Source organism: Agelaius tricolor, unplaced genomic scaffold (assembly GCF_023055355.1).
Source record: "Agelaius tricolor isolate 1412-34295 unplaced genomic scaffold, bAgeTri1.0.p SCAF_20, whole genome shotgun sequence".
NCBI classification, from domain to species: domain Eukaryota; kingdom Metazoa; phylum Chordata; class Aves; order Passeriformes; family Icteridae; genus Agelaius; species Agelaius tricolor.
This window is the reverse complement of record NW_027269280.1, coordinates 4,410,445-4,426,382: the sequence shown is the minus strand read 5'-3', so window position 1 is coordinate 4,426,382 and position 15,938 is coordinate 4,410,445. Positions and strand designations below refer to the sequence as shown.

The 15,938-nt window shown below is 47.1% G+C and overlaps 2 protein-coding genes across 3 annotated transcripts; one reads left to right on the top strand and one right to left on the bottom strand.

The window, feature by feature from the left end:
• The first annotated feature begins 561 nt into the window (after window positions 1–561).
• CUNH12orf76 (chromosome unknown C12orf76 homolog) lies at window positions 562–2,560 on the top strand. The gene is made up of 2 exons (XM_071445264.1): window positions 562–732; window positions 837–2,560. Exons 1-2 carry the CDS (start codon window positions 633–635, stop codon window positions 920–922), a joined length of 186 nt encoding a protein of 61 aa, XP_071301365.1. The 5' UTR covers window positions 562–632; the 3' UTR covers window positions 923–2,560.
• Window positions 2,561–3,524: 964 nt separating this feature from the next.
• Window positions 3,525–15,716, bottom strand: ANKRD13A (ankyrin repeat domain 13A). Of its 2 annotated transcripts, XM_071445255.1 has the most exons (16): window positions 15,340–15,716; window positions 13,851–13,904; window positions 13,145–13,277; window positions 12,898–13,022; window positions 12,401–12,446; window positions 11,638–11,781; window positions 11,049–11,244; window positions 10,423–10,489; window positions 9,437–9,518; window positions 8,695–8,753; window positions 7,942–8,078; window positions 7,486–7,643; window positions 6,956–7,060; window positions 6,626–6,777; window positions 6,347–6,411; window positions 3,525–5,597 (listed from the first exon to the last, which is right to left on the bottom strand). In XM_071445255.1, exons 2-16 carry the CDS (start codon window positions 13,857–13,859, stop codon window positions 5,399–5,401), a joined length of 1,677 nt encoding a protein of 558 aa, XP_071301356.1. In that variant the 5' UTR covers window positions 13,860–13,904; window positions 15,340–15,716; the 3' UTR covers window positions 3,525–5,398. The 2 variants fall into 2 exon arrangements, with proteins under 2 accessions (XP_071301356.1, XP_071301355.1); XM_071445254.1 differs by lacking the exon at window positions 13,851–13,904.
• Window positions 15,717–15,938: the final 222 nt, after the last annotated feature.

Below are 15,938 nucleotides of genomic sequence, written 5' to 3'. Positions count from 1 at the left end.
TGCTGCTGAATCCGGGCAGGTCGGTGCCTCCTGCCGCCCCATCCCGGGGCATGCAGGGAATAGGCATTTAAAGAGGGAAAAAACCCTAATATATCTAATTTTAAACCCAAACCCTGGGTCGGGGTGAGGCATCCCTGGACCGGTGTCAACCATCCACCCGCCGCGGCTTCTTATTCCCATCGCTCCCAGAGCAGCATCACTGTTCCTCGGTGTTTGGGCACCTTAAAACACCGGGAAGGACCCACGTTCGTGACAGCGGGGGCTTGAGGGGACACACGGGGCTTAGGGGGGACACACGGGATTTGGGGGGGACACACAGGGCTTGGGGGGGACACACAGGGCTGGGGGGCAGAGGGTGCCCACGGGGGTGCAGGGACGCGCTATGGACGCGCGGGTCTGTCCCGGGGGCCGCGGGGCGCAGCGCTCCCGGTGCCGTTCCCGGAGCCGCTCCCGGTGCCGTTCCCGGAGCCGCTCCCGGTGCGATTCCCGGTGCGGTTCCCGGTGCCGCTCCCGGTGCCGTTCCATCGTTCCGCTCCCCCGGAAGGCCGGTGCCGGGGCGGGGCGGGCGGCAGGAAGGGGCAGGCCCGGGCCCGGCGCACAAAGCCCGGCGGGGTCCGTGGTGTCGCGGCGCGATGGGGCTGGCGGCGGCGCGGGGCTGGGCGCTGTCCCCGCTGTCGCCGGGCCCGGCGGAGCGCAGCCGGCCCTACGCTGTACTGCAGCATCAGAACCTGGGTGAGGAGCGGGGGGCACCGGGGATAGCCCCGCCACGACCCGGCCGGCGGCTCGGGAGATGCTCAGGGAGTGTTGAATTAATGTTCTTTCTCTTGCCGCCGTAGTGCTGCTGGGCAGCATCCTCAGCGCTCTGCTGCTCACCATCATCCTCATGGCCATCTGTGTCTACCGGCCCGTCCGGCGGCGGTAGCGGAGCGGGACCCGCCGGGGCATCGAGAGAATGCTGCATCCCACCCGGTTCTCCCACCTGGAATCCGCCATCCCAGCATCGCTTCAGCCCTGCCGGTTCTCCCGTCTGGTACCCACCGTCCCGGCGCTGCTGCTCCGGACCCAGCAGGTTCTCCCCTCCGGTACCCACCGTGCCACCGCTGCTCCGGTCCCGCCCGGTTCTCCCGTCCGCTCCTGGCAGCTGCTGGGGATGCGCTGAGGATGCGAGCGTGGCTTTCCCCCATCTCTGCCCGTGCTGTATCCCTTGGCTCCATCGTGATGTGGCTTCCAGCGGTGCTCTGGCCGGGTGCTGGAAATCATCCTCCTCTTCCTCAGCAAACAGAACTCCTGGAGCTCCTGGGGCGTGTTCGCAGCGATCCCGCCTGGCTCGGAGCAGGGGCTGAGCAGCGCCTCCCAAATCCCCGCGTTTTGGAGAGGCTGATCCGACCCCGTGTGCTCCAGAGCATCCCCGGGCTGTGCAGGCACCCGGGGCCTCGGTTGGAACAAGGACGGGGCGAGATTGGGGACATTGTCCGAGGAGCAGCTCCACGTGCTCGGTCACACCACGTCTGCTTTTTGCTTTCTGATTAATTCAGGTCCTTGTTTGAACGCCGAGTTCTGGGAGTTGGACAGGGCTTGGAGCGACCTGGGGGTAGTGGGGGGTGGACCTGTCAGGGCAGGGGTGGAACAGGACGAGCTTTAAGGTCCCATTCAAAAATATTCCAAAGGTAAAAGCTCAGTGAGCCAGCCAGCAGTGGGTGGAGGGTCTGGTCCATTCCTGCCTCTGAGCAGAAACACTGATGCATGACCTGATCCCGGTGTAGTTTTCCCCAAGCCAGGCTTCTCATTCCCAACGTTATTTGCTTTAGCTCCTGGCTAAAAAGCCCCAAATAACCTCCCACCAAACCAGCCCTGCTGAACCTGTTGGGCACTGGGGTGCAGCTGAGGGGTTCCAGCATGTGCTGCTCACTGTCCTCCTGCAAGCAGGAGCCTCCAAAAGTCTGCAAGCCAGGCAGATGCTCTGGAAGAGTTTGAGCTCCAGCCAGACCCATTTTATGCAGTTTCAGTAACAAGTGTTTACACTGAGTCCCACTTCCATACGAATGCTGCTATTTTGTTTTGCACTGCTACAAGTAGTAACTGGATTTTACTAATTATTACTTTAATATTTAACATAGGGGTGTTTTGCTTAGTAATTTATTTAGAGTTTTAAAAATGTAACTTCCAGACTAATTGTTGTTGACCTGTTCTCAAGCCCTCGTGCTGCATCTGAGGTGTTTTCTGTTCTGTTTCAAGGACACTGAGAGCTGGCATTGAACAGGGATTTTCTTTCTTTTGAGAAATGACAGAGTGAGCCCGGCCTCGAACAGATGGAGTTGTTAATCCAAGAGTGTTCTTTCTATTGCTTTCTGCTCCTCCTTTTGCTCACTGGTTCCCATGTTCCTGATTTTCCTTGCTCCTTCATCGCTGTGAAGCCTGGCCTGCAGCCTGTGCTGCTCGTGGGGGTGGATGGTGAAGCTCCCAGCCCCAGCTCTGCATTCCCAGGAGCAGAATTCCTGTTTGCTCTCATTCCTCACTCCCTGCTATGCCTCTTTGTACAAATAAAACGCTCAGTAAACAATCCAGGCTCTTATTTATTCATGGCTGTGCTGTTTGTTATTAACTGGGCTGGAAAGGGGTGAGGCTGTCCTGATCCCCACCCCTGGTCCCCTCATGGCTCCTACCTTGTTTTTAGTGGGATGGCAGTGCTGGGGGAAGCCAGGGAAGAGGATGGCAGTGCTGGGACAATGTTTCCATGGATGTTTGTCAACAAGGAACCATTTAAAAGCACAATGGAAGCACATCCTACAACGGCTGTGCAGTTTCCAGCAGCTCAGCTATGAATCAAAACTCAGCCAAAGCAGTGTAAGAAGGGTTTCCAAATAAACAAAATCATGAATTGCTGATGTAAAAAGCCTTGAAATGGGGTCAAAAGCACAAAAAAAAGCACATAGTCTTGCTTTCAGGAGCTAGCAGCATCAACTTAAAGAACTTTTTAGAAGAAGCTACAGGTGTTTGTAACTCTGAGCTTCTCTTTCCTACATCAGCCTCAAGCTGCCTCAGAGAGAGGTTGGACTCTACACAACAATCTTGGCCTTAATATTAAACCCACTCAGAACCCTCTCTCCTCTCTTACAAGAAGCTGCAGAGAGAAAATAATAGGGTTTCCTGCTTTTCACTGCCTTAACTTCTGTGTTGTACTGATTCTCCAAGACAGGGAGACTCAAAATTTGGCTGAAAACGTCCAAAAGCCAGAACTACCTTGGAGAATTTCAGATGATAATGTCACTTTAATATACAAAAAGACAGATCATTCATAAAAGAAAAAAAAAAGACTCCAAATACAGTGTGAGAAAAAAATACCTGTGTGTGGTGTCATGTGCAGTACCTTTGGTTTTTCTTCCAGCACACAGAGCACGTCCATCTTACACTGAAAGGGTTAAGTCAGGCTTTAAGAGAAGCAGCACCTGGCTGAGGGAAGCAGGGCCTTCTAGTTTTAGCTGGAATCCTACAAATGTCAAAGAAAGCAAAAAAAAAAAAACCCCAAAGCTAATCCAATTTATTTTACAGTCCCAGACTAAGAAGCAGGAGCGTAACAGAACTTTAACTGAAAGTGCTCAATGTTCTTTAGTTTAAATATAAAACCAGAACAAGTCAGCTTGAAAAATGCTATTTTTACCCCTCTTGTAACCTTTGAAAAGCTTAGCAGAAGACAGGCAATGCCAGGCAGGCGGGTTTGTAAAGGCAACAGCACTCTTTATTCCCACTGGAGGAATGCCCACAGCTCCATCTCCTGCCTCCCACCCTGTCAGGAGCTCAACACGAGGCCTCTTCCCTTCTCCCAGCTGTGACAGCCACAGGAATCCCCTTTTGCAAAGAAAGAAATCCCAACCCAGCCCACTGCCCCTGTGCAGGACAGTCCCCATTTCCAGCAGCTGTTTTCAGGGATGCAGGTTGTGCCAGGGAACAACAAACCCAGTGTGGAGAGGCCAGTCCTAGTGTACACTGAAGGAATTGTAATCATTTCCTATGTAAAACAATGGATTATTGGTTTAAAATAGGGTTCCAACTGCCCCACTGGTTCTGATCAAGTCCATTTTAGAGTGATTTTACATTGGTTAATTAATAGCTGGTCACCCAGAACTGCCCTGTTCAGCCTGAGGAACAGGAACAACGTTAGGAGCAAGCTCAAGAGCAGCTGTACCAAAGGTTCCTCCAGCCCTGCCAGGCAGAGCAGAGGGATATTGCTCACATTTAACAAGTGTAAGGCTTTCCTGTGGCTGTTCATCGTGTACCTGTGGAGTGCACTTGAGAGTCACAGTGTGAGTACTGTAAACACCGAGAGGAGTGCAGATAAAAGAGCTACAAAGATCCTGTATGGCCAAAAAACCTGAGGAAAGCTGGTTAAAACAGACCTAGGAATCGTTACAAGACCAGTTTGATGAGTGTAGGCCTAGTGGTTTGGTTTAAAAATCAATAAAAATATTCAGGTAAAAAAATAGATGTATTCACATGGAGGACAAGCCGCTGGGGTTTTAAAAAGCAACACACGTTTCCCTTGCAGAATTAAACTTCTCTTCCAATAAGGACACGTGAAAATCTCCCCTGAATTCTTTTCCTGGCTGCATTTAGCACCCACACTCAGCCATGCACACCAAGAGATCCCAAAGAAGCACCTGTATCTATCCCTTAATTTCTTGCTGCCCTCTGAGCAGGGGAAAGAGCTGGTTTGGAATCACTGCAGAAACTGCTGCTGTACTGGACAGATGGTCCCATTTCAGCATCTAAAATGTTACTGGCTACTTGTTTTGTCCTTTTTCAGAAAGCACTAGTTTAATCTGGAGCTTGGATGAGCTGTTCAAGTATAAAATTATCCCTCTTAAGCCAAAAATCTCAATAACTAGAGGAGAGATAACCATATCTAAACAAAACTAACAGAAAACATCTGTCAGCATGAAGAACTATTCTGTGTGTATAGGCAGGGAGATGCTCTCCCATGGAACAGCTGGAAAAACAGGCAATGGCATTGAATTATTAAGAAATAATGAAGCAGATGAGTTTTTCTTTGGTAAGTAATGAAGTTTTCCTCCTGAACTCCCCATAAATCAGGCTTTCAAGCTTTACTGCAATCCTACATCCTGATGCAAAGCAAAATTTCCATCTGCTCTTCAATAAATAAGTTTAGATAAAAACATTTCCTTCAAAGCTAAGACTGCATGGTTGGGGAGCCAGATGTGGAGTCCTGTGATCTACAACTCCTCCAAACAAAAATAAATCAGGTTTTTGCAGCTGATGCCAACTTAGAAGGCAGTAAAATGTTTCCTTAAGCAATCCAGGAGTGGTCTTCAGACTGACAGCTCTGACAATCTCCAGTTTTACACAGATTTGGTCATCCCTGCTTCAGGAGGTCACTTAGGAGTTATTTTTCCACAAGAGAGAGCTGTAAGACTTGCTGGAGCTCTGCATCTTCCTTTTCCTGACGCTGCTTCTCCTGCTCCTCCTGCTCCCTCACTGACAATTCCATGGCAAGCTGCAAGTCCTTCTCAAAGCTGGAGGCTTCACTGGAGCTGCTGCTGTGGGAGTTCCCTGATCTTGACAGAAAGCTCTCCTGAAGTGCCCTGATGGAAAAGAACAACTCTGAGAAGTACAAGAAACAGAGCCTGTCTCATATTCTTTGCAATGATCCTTCCTGGCAACTGTTTTAGACTCAGAAACCTGAAAATCTCTCCCAGAGGGGAGAAAACAGTTTGAGGATATGAGAGCAGCTGTTCCAACACGTGTAAAATTCCCTATGACAAACAAGGATTCCTTTGAATCATTCACAGATACCAGCAGTTATAGTTTCAATGGGCCCTCTAAAAGTATCCTCACCTGGTTTAAAGGATTTTTCATGATAGAAGAACCCAGAAGATCCAGTTCTTGGTTTCTTTGCACTTAAGTGCAGGAAGACTCCACAGACACCAGAGCCCATTTTTAAGTGTCCATTAAATCCATGTTTTTAAGGATTACATAAGGATTTTGAAAAGAAATAAGATCTGCCTTGAAGTGTGCAGCCTCTAATAACCAAAGATGCAATGCAGAGGGAAATTCAGAGTTTTAAGAGCAGAAGAGGAGGACTGGGTTTGTATGTTGGGTAAAGAATCTGCTGTGTGCACAGACCAGCCCCACAGCTGGAAAGAGCTACACAACATGAACCAGGAGGCCCAGTTTGGAGTTCCTGTTTCTTAGAAAAGTTGGAAGAAGCAGAACAAGAAATCTCGAGTTTTGTGCATTTGCTCATATATATTAAAAAAAAAAAATTGCCAAATTGCTTCATGGTACTGCTGGGGGTATTTTTGCAAGGTTTGATGTGAAAAAAAAAACTTACTTCTGATACTGCATGTTGAAGTCTGAGGAATATGCAACTGCTCCATTGGAAAGCATCTCCAGGTCCTAGAGATGGGCAAAGAGACAATTCCACAGCAGTTATCAGATTGCAGAGTAACTCACTGAAAGTCACCCTGAAACCACCTTTATTTCTTCTTTGAAATGCATTATTTTTATCTTCTAAAGTCTAAAGTAGAAAAAGTGACCCTAAACTGGTTTCCTTCATCTCTTGCTGCACAGTCCTTGCCCAGGCTGCCACTGTACAGACCCCAGCACTTACTTTATTTGCACCAGATTCCAACAAGCTCTGCTGGATGGCAAACTGCATGATCTCATTGTCCTCATCCTGCACGAGGATGTTCCTGCCATCATCCTGGATGTGGTAGGACTTGGGGATCTCAAACACCGACTGGTCAACCTCGAAATTAGCACCTACAGAAGGCAAATAAAGCTAAAACCACGCTGGGCCCTGTTTGTAACAAGTTGTAACAGAATAAATTCTGATGAATGGTTTTGCAGTAACACCTTGCAGCTCCCCCTGTTCCATTCCCTGCTTCTCCCTCCTCTGTGCATTGCAGGGACAGGGATGTAAAAAGGGGAGATCCCTTACCTGCATCACTCTGTGCACCTCCAGGAGAGGCTCTCTCAGCTGTCCTGCAGCTGTTGACATTTTCAAAGGTAATTCGAGCATTCAGCACGTGAAACAGGGGGATTTCTGTAAGAGAACAAGATTTCTGCCAACATGAGAACAAATGTTTGCTTCCACAACAGCCTCCTATAATGACAAAGCACAGAGGAACTAAACTCACCAATAAGGTGGCTTTAGTTATTTATTATTATTTAATTAATGTTTTTAATTATTTATTTAGCTCAATCTCTCTCTAAATCTCTTATTTTAAAATAAGATTTGCCAAATTTAAGGCACTGAAGCTAAGAGGAAAGGGGCTGACAACAGCTCATGCTCACACTAATGACATTGTCTTTAAAATTATATTTCTGGATTGACTCCAGATGTACAAAACAATGTTTCAGAGAAGAGAAAACTAAAAGGCCAATGTGGGTTTTTTTTTAAATAATATATTGTGAAACCAAAGGGGGGAAAATGGACAAGATGTTACTATAAAAATTGCTAAATATTACCGATTTTGACAGGAAATCCTGGTGGAAATTCCAGAGTGATGAAATCCCTAAGTCTGGCAAAATGAGCACTGGTTCTGGCCATCAGGTCAATGATTGGAGTGACTTGTTCCATAAGAGACAAGGGGAACTCTTCACTCATCCATAAGGTTGCTTTAAATCTTAAAGACAAAGTAGGATAAAAAACATCCTAAATTCACAGTTTAGGAAGAGATGCAAAGCAAAACAGGCAGTTGGGCAGTGGCAGGAGGTTACTAACAAGTTACAGCACCAGCCCAAATGTTTGCTTTGACTCAGTGGAATTAAAAATAGATTATAGCTGTATACTTCAAGATCTCTCATCTAATTAATTGTGAAAACTGGGGGGAAAAACCACACTGGATATTTGTAAAAATGGTTTCCAGGGATTAGATAACCGGGAAGAGACAAACTAGAAATAGTTAAAATGGTATTTCTCACTTCTGTGTTCTAACAGTGACTTCCTTTGGTCTTCCTATGTCTCTGCCTTTCAAATCAAATTCTGGGTTGAAGTATTCCTCCAGAGTAATAGCAGTGGGATTGTTGGTTGCAGCATATTCTGTAGTCCTGGATGTACTCTAGAAGGAAAGAGAAGGAAAAAAAGCAACCCAAAAAGTAATGAACAGTGGTTACAACAAGAAACTTTTCATTTACCCTTTGTGAAGTAACTCCTTCCCTATTTCAGACACAGTGACACCCAGCCATAAACACCAGCTGTTATTAGACTGAGGTTTTATTCTGTTTCACTGAGGTTAAAAATCTCCAAATTTTTAGAGACAGAAAAAATCTTAAGACACTTTAAAGATGGAAACCAACTAGAAATACACACATGAGCCCCAGCATTTCCAGGCTCCAAATCCTTTACTAAAGTCAAAACTTGGATGGAGGATTTGAACCCAAGATCTCTAAATCCCTGTAAATGCGCAATGCCATCCTGACAGAGAACCAGCAAATCCATTATCCACTGTTCTTTCACAGTTTAGAAGCAAGGGAACTTCTAAAGCCAGGTGGAATCATGGAATGGTTTGGGTTGGAAGGGATCTCAAAGTTCTCCTATTTCCAACCAAACAAAAACACCCTCAGGGCAAATGAAAACCTCATAATGAAAACTGCTGCCAAGCTAAGGAAACAGGAGGTGACTCCACACACCAGGAATTCCTCCTACAGTGACCTGTGCTGACATCAGACACTCACCTGAGCACCACATTCATGCTCCACTGTCCCCAGGAATGATTCCAGAGGGCTCCTATCAGCTTCAGGTGACAGGAGGGAAAACAAAAACAGCCATTAGCATTAATTAGCAGTAAAACTGGCACTCAGGCCAGGCTTCCCACCCAAAGGGAAGCTGTTCAGATCTCCTGGGAGCTTTACCAGGCAAGCCCAGGACCTACAGCTGATGGTATAAAACAGGTACAACACACAGAATAGAGCACAGATTTTCAGTGGTTTCTATGATTAGCAGACACCTTTGTGAGTCCCAGTGCCTCAGTGGCCTCAGGGTAGGAGAATTTCCATATAAAGTTACTGGCTGGTCACCCTTTACTCTAATTCAAATACCAGAAGATATTAGTAGACCAAAACAAAAATTCCAAGCAAACAAAGCCTCTGTGAATCTCGTATCCATGGCCAAAGTGAAATAAGGGCAGGAATACATTCCTGAGCAGAAAAGTGCAGCCTTTTAAAACTGTCAGCAAACTTTCAACAGGCTTGAAGGGTTTTTATTTCCTCTAAACACAGCTGGGATAAAACCAGGTTCATTTGTAGGTTAAGAGTGAAATAATGAGCTGCCTCAGACACAGAACACGTCAAAGAAAATCAGGGCAAAGTCAGCAAGAAGAGAATTTCCTTGTTTGTCTGCCCAGTTCTTCAGACACAAAGGAGGTGTCAGACAGCCAAAGGGTTGTATTTATTCCCAATTTTCCTATGGGGAAGGTACCTTTATATCTTCTCTTCTCCTCTTCTGTTAAATGCTCTGTTCTGATCCGTGTGATCACGTTCACGTTGTTCGCTGTGTAGACCTTACAAAAACACAGAGACAAAAACCAAGCAACATCACAAGTTAAAAAAAGAGTTCCCCAGTAAAACATCATGTACACAAAACTAACTGAACCAACCTCAACACCAGACAGGCATTTCCAAGAGATTTTAAGAGGGAATGGAAAAGGAAAGCCAGGGAATACTATTTCTAATCAGAAATGAGTTATAAGACCTCAGAAATTATATTTAGTAACAGTTTGGGAACACTAATGAACCCTCTGTCCAGCTGAACAGCCCTGCAGTCTTATCAGGAAAAACCTTCAGATAAATGTAAAAGCTATTCAGCACTTACTCTTCTGGTGAATTAAATTACAAAATGTAATTTATTGCACCAATTCCCAAACCTGGAGTAAACACAGAATCAGGGAAATTAAATCTTGTGATTCTGAACCTAAATTCCTACCACAGTAAGGCTGCAAAACCACCTTGAAAAATATTTCACTGAGGTGAAATAGAGGTCAGAACCAGTGTCAGGAGGAACCATTCTAAGCAGCTGTGACCCAGGTGCAGTTCATGAATTCAAGATGCCACTCATGGCTGCTGGTGCCTTGCAGTGCTGTTATTATCAGCAGTTCCTCAACTTCCACCCACTGAAACAATGGCAGCGTTCAAATGTGAGTTAAGTGCCAGCCTTTGGAAGGGAAGGACTGCAGGCAGCTCTGCTGAATCTTCTGTCCCTCCTCTCCCCTCTTTGATCCCCCTGGGGACATTCCTGCACATGGGCTCCATCCCTCCCACAGCCTGGAAGTTCCTCACTCCAGCCCAATTCTGCTGGCAACACAATCAATGTCCCAATAGGAATTTTAAGACCTGAAATAGTCAGGAAATACAGAAAAAGCACAGTCAGACTTCAATTTGCTGCAAGATCTGTCAGACAGGCTTTACCTTGGCTTCATAACCATTGACACCTTCTGATTTTTCTGTCCTCCATACCCAGAATCCAGACGTGGTTCTGACAAAAAGGAACACCACAAATGTCTACACAGCTGCATTTTTATACAACCCCCAGCTGGTTTTTCTAAATTTCATTTTAAAGAACATTTGACAGGTTATTAATCCCAGATACCTGGATAAATAGGTGTAGTCATGAAGAAAGACAAATGTGTCTGTTAAAAGACACACTGTGCACATTTAAAGTATTCATGTGAGAGTTGACTTATTTGGTACCAAATCCAAGTTCTTGTCCATCGGTTCCAGCACATGGATTTGTGTGAAATGCAAATTTGAGTGAGCAACTGACTCAATCCTGGAGGCCTTTTCCAACCTTAATGATTCCAGTCCACTAATATGATAAACTGGAAGTTTTCTGCCACTGATTTCTTTCAATTGGAACCTTTTTGCCAAGCAACAGTGGCAATTTGACCAACCCAAATCTCTTCATCTATCGCTTCATGAAGCTTAAATTCATTTCAGACCTAGCCCTAAAAGTTTTAATTACCAAAACTTTTGTGAGTTTGTCATTAAAGCTAACATCAAAATGCTTATTTGCTAAGAGAAGCTCTCTGTCTTACCTTTCAAAAGCAATGTTTTTGGTATCAAGGCACGTGCTGATGATTGGGGATGTGAGGCGCCTCTCCACATCTTTCCTCTTGGGCGTCATCGATCCCAAAGTCAAACGTTTCATGTGCTGGGAGATCTCAAACCTCTCTGTTGTAACAAACTTGTCATCGTGGTTGATCTCAATGAGCTCTGCCCAGCCACCAGTGTCTGGTGGAAGAAAAGGAACATTTCAAGTTAAAAAACTCAGCAAGTGTTCCGGGGTGAAAAGCTGGGGGTGTATCGTGTATCAAACCCGGGTGTTTCTGCACTCAGATGGGATCAAGCTTGGAGATGGAACTAAAGTTATTTTTTATAGGTAGGGCAGCAGAAAAGAAGGAAGGAAACAGTAAAATATTGACATTTTACCCCATCACCAAATTTTTACCTCAGATTCACTCAAAGCAAAGAAGTTAAGCCATCATAAAACAATATCTCCGTGAGACACAGACAAGCATAAAACCTTCATAAAACACAAGAGGCCTTTTAGGTGTAAAATCAGGATTTCTCACTGTGCTCACACAGTGTTTGGGGGTCAGTGGTGCAGACAGGTGAACTCTTTACCTTCTCCCTTGAAGATGACAGTCCTCCTGCCCCTCTCCCAGCTCATGTTCTCAAAGCCCAGCAAGGTGATGTCCACACGCAGCTTGGCCCGGCTCTTCCAGATGCGGCACACGTCGCTCGGGCACACCCTGGAAACCAGGGGCACTGGGAGAAAGGGAGAAATGCAAAGGGAAAATGTGCCACAGGTGCAGCACAGAGGAAATGAAATCCAGCACAGGGATGGCTCACTCCTGGGAATGTCATTCCAGAGGAGGTGAGATGCTGATCCTCTTTAGATTTAAGAACAACCAGCTTAGGGCAAAACTGGCCTAATTTAAAGAGGAATGTGAAAAGGAAGAAGATATTTGTTCAGACTGAAGGGTGTGAAATGGCATAAATCCCATGCCTGGTGGTCTAATAGTTTGATATTTGAAATATTTAATCAGCTGTGAGGCCTAGTGTTCATTCCTTTCAGGGAAAAGCAGGTACTTCCCAAACAACCAGTGCATCCATAGATAACACATGATCAGATGGCCAGGGATAGGTAAAAAAACCCAAGAAAAGTCTTCAGCAACTGCAACAACAGCTAAATTCTCCACTACCAAAAACTACCCAACCAACCACACAGGAAACAAAGAATAATTGTGCAACAAAAGCACAAGAGGTCATTTAGAGATGGAGGAGAGGAGGATTCCGGGGAGCGGATATTTCCCTGCCTGTGCTGTGGGACATTTGTAACTCATTTTTACAGCTTGGAATTGGTAACAAGGAGCAGGATTCTTACCCCAGCTAGTGAACTCCCATTTCATTTCCACATAAAAGTCAGGAGTCTGCAGAAGGAGAATATCTGATGAGTACCTCATGAAATAGTTTGACATTCATTGCAGCATTTCCTGTGAACATTTTAGATAAAGGAAAAAAAAAAAAAAAAGGAGAGCAGAACTGGAGAAATGACTAGCCAATGCTAAAACTGAAATTGAAAGTAGCAACAATAGGCACTGCCCTGCCCCTGCTGCTTTCTGGGGAGCTGTTCTTCCTTGTTCTACTGGAGGAGCAGAAATGCCTTCAAGATTCAGCCTCCAATGCTGGAGTACATAACCAAGGATTTAAATAAAGTCAAGGAAAAACCTCCATGTCCCTCAGCACTATAGAATATGCAGGTTGGAACAAAACACAATTGCCCAGCTAATTGCAATAGTTCACTTAACTGAACTGCTTGAATGAGAATTCAAGCAGTGATTTCGGTCTGGAGTGAGAGTTTACACTTCAATACATCATTACCTCGTTAATTTTCTGCAGTAACTCAGGAACTCCTCCGAGGGTCATGGAGGTCTGCTGGTAGTCCCGATGCTGCAGGATCAGCTGGACCATCTCTGGATCCCCTGTGCTGACAGCCTCGTGCAAAACTGAAATAAACCCAACCACAGCCTCGTGTCACTTTGCTTGCTGACCAAAATTCCCCATAAAAACACAGAACATCTGCTACTGAAAGAAAGACACCCCAGGCTGTTCCCCAGGCTGTCCTTACCCGTCCATCCTTGTGCATTCTCCTTGGTCACATCTGCCTTGTGCTGCAGGAGGACCTTGGCAGACTCGATGTAACCCAAGGAAACAGCCAAGTGCAGCAAGGTCCTGCCCCGTGGATCCCGCTGGTCAACGTCCTGCCAGTGTCCAGGAGAGAAGGAACAGAGCTCATCAGAGCCTGCACAAACAGAGAGCTAATCCAGGAGTCAACATTCCCTGCCATTCCCATGGACCTGCTCCCAAACTCTCCTGCACCGCCCCTCTGCAGGGCTGGCTCGCTTCCCCGCGTGAATAAAAGGAGAGGCAGAACGGGGCCCAAGAAACGACACAAAATCTGTAGGACAGGAGTTCCTGCTGATGCTTTTCAGTTCTTTTTCTGTCATTATTTCCCCTCTGGCTCCCCCCAGAAGGCTCAGGAGGAGATGGGGGGAGTCTCATCCGTGTGCATCGCCCCACGGACAGCCGAGAGCCTGAGACCCCACAGAGGGCTTGAACTGTACAACAAAATGGGGGGAAAACAGGAAAAAAAGGTAACAGAGCACACAACACAGCTTTTGGACAGCACTTTTGGAAAGGACAGAAGCAGATGGTGTTTCACAAAGCACACACAGCACAATGAGGAGTGAGGGCATTCTCTACAAGTCACTAAAATAAAAAATAAACTACACAGGCACAAATATCCAAAACATGCAAGCACAACATACTCATACCTTACACATTTTTCACTATTAGCTTAGAGATTTGAAACAGAAGAGCATCTATAACTAAAGGAAAAGGGGAAAGTCAATAGCAGAATGAGAAAGGAAGGTTATTATGCATGTTAACAGCGTTATCTGACAGCTTCAAGTCAGACTATCTCACAGAGAGTGGGAAAGCTTCGCTTTAAAGCATCTTCTCTTCACTTCTGGGGTGGAACATTAATTAATTTGCTTTCCCACCTCCTGCAGCTCCAAGACTGCAGCACCAAAGAGCTCCAAGGGTCCCTCCCCACTGTGGTTGCTGCTGTTGCCTGCCCCCCACATGCCCAACCCTGTTTGCCACCCCAGCTGCAGCTGGGAGGTGCCTTTGATCCCTTCCCGCGTCCCTCCGGCAGCAGGAAGCTCCGTCCCGAAGAAGCAGGGGGAAATAGATCTTTGGAATACTTAAAAAGAGGAAAAAAAAAAAAAAGTTTAAAAGCAGGTAAAGGAAGTAAGAGACACAGTCCATCTTCACACACTGCTGGTTTCCACAGGGAATGGAGGGAGGAAGCAGCATTCCACAGGTGGGAGCTGCTGAGTGATCCCTATTTAACCACAGACTCTCACAGGTGTCAGAAATAAACACACAGGAGCAACGTGCCAGTGAGGTTAAAGATTTTGGTTAATGCAGAAGGTGACATGAATTAGATAAGAAGTGACTGCATTCCAAAGATTCTCCCAAACCAGGGCAGGAACATGCTCTGAGCAGGAATTAGTAAGTCAGGTGCACCGTTAGAGCTGCAGGTGACAGTCAGGAGGTGGCACAGCTGGTCTTGGGCTCACGTACTTGTGGTGTCAGGTATAATTAATTAATCAGCTCTGCTTATTAACTGTACCTCACTCTAGCCCTTGTCAGAGCTTTTCCACAGCAGCTCAGCCAGAAGGATTTTTGCTGCTCAAGCTCTGCTGCAGCTTTCAGGCCGTTTCCTTACGTCATCATGTCCCAGAGAGGGGACAGCTTTGTGTTTTCTACTCTCCAGCACGGAACAATGATCCTTTTTTTTTTTTTTTTTTAAGCAGAGATACTGAAAACATTCCAACCAATATAAAAACTCTGCCCTCAACCTTGGGCAGCAACAAATCTATGAGAACTGATGGTGCTCAGCAAGCTGGGGGCTGGTTTGATGTCCAGCAGCAGCAGCCACTTTTGCTGCACGTTGACTTCCCATTAAGATAAACACTATTTATTGCTTTAATAAATAAATTAACGTCCATCACAGCTGCTCTCCTTGAGCGACTCCTCTCCTTTTGCTGCAGCTGGAATGCTCACAGCGAAGCTTTACAGATGGGAAGCCAACGTTTAATATCTGACATAAAAATATATTCCTCCACCTTTTTCCATCAATCCCACACCACAAATAAACGGGTAACGAAACGCAGGGATCCCTCAAGCTCCTGGCAGTACCACCAGGGTGCTTCTCCCTGGCACAGCGAGGGCCAGCAGCCCCCGAACCCCCGTTACCTGCTCCTGCAGCTCCTCGTCCAGCCGCCTGTAGTCGTTATTCCACACCAGGACGTGCAGGGGGAAGGCGCTGCTGGCCCCGCCAGGGGAGCTCATCCCGGCACACACCTGCGGAAGGGCAGCCAGGGCCCCTCACTCTTCCCTCTCTGGGTGCTGCAGACCCCAGGTTACTCAAGCCCTGAGCCCTTCAGCTTCTGCTCTCTGCTGGCACCCACCTGGCCCAGGTGTGTGTGTGTGTGTGAGAGCCACAACCCTCTAGGAACCGTTCACCCCTCTCCAAGGGGAGCCCCATGCAAACCCCACCGCGGGGGTCTCCCTTGCTCCTGGTGCCCCTGGCAGCCCCCCGCTCCCGAGAATGTCCTCCCGGAGCCCCTCAGCGCCGCTCCCGGGGGTCTCCCCGCTCTCGCCCCCTCAGCCGTCCCCGTCCCTCTTCCCTGTCCCTCCGGGGACGGCTGGGACGAACCACAGCGCGGCCGGAGCAGGGGGGGGCTCCTCGCTGTCCCCCGCACTCTACCGCCACCGACAACCGCACGGAAAGCGGAAGCCGCTCCCCCTCCCCCTCTGCGGGAGGACAGATGGAACGTCCCGCCCGCAGCTGT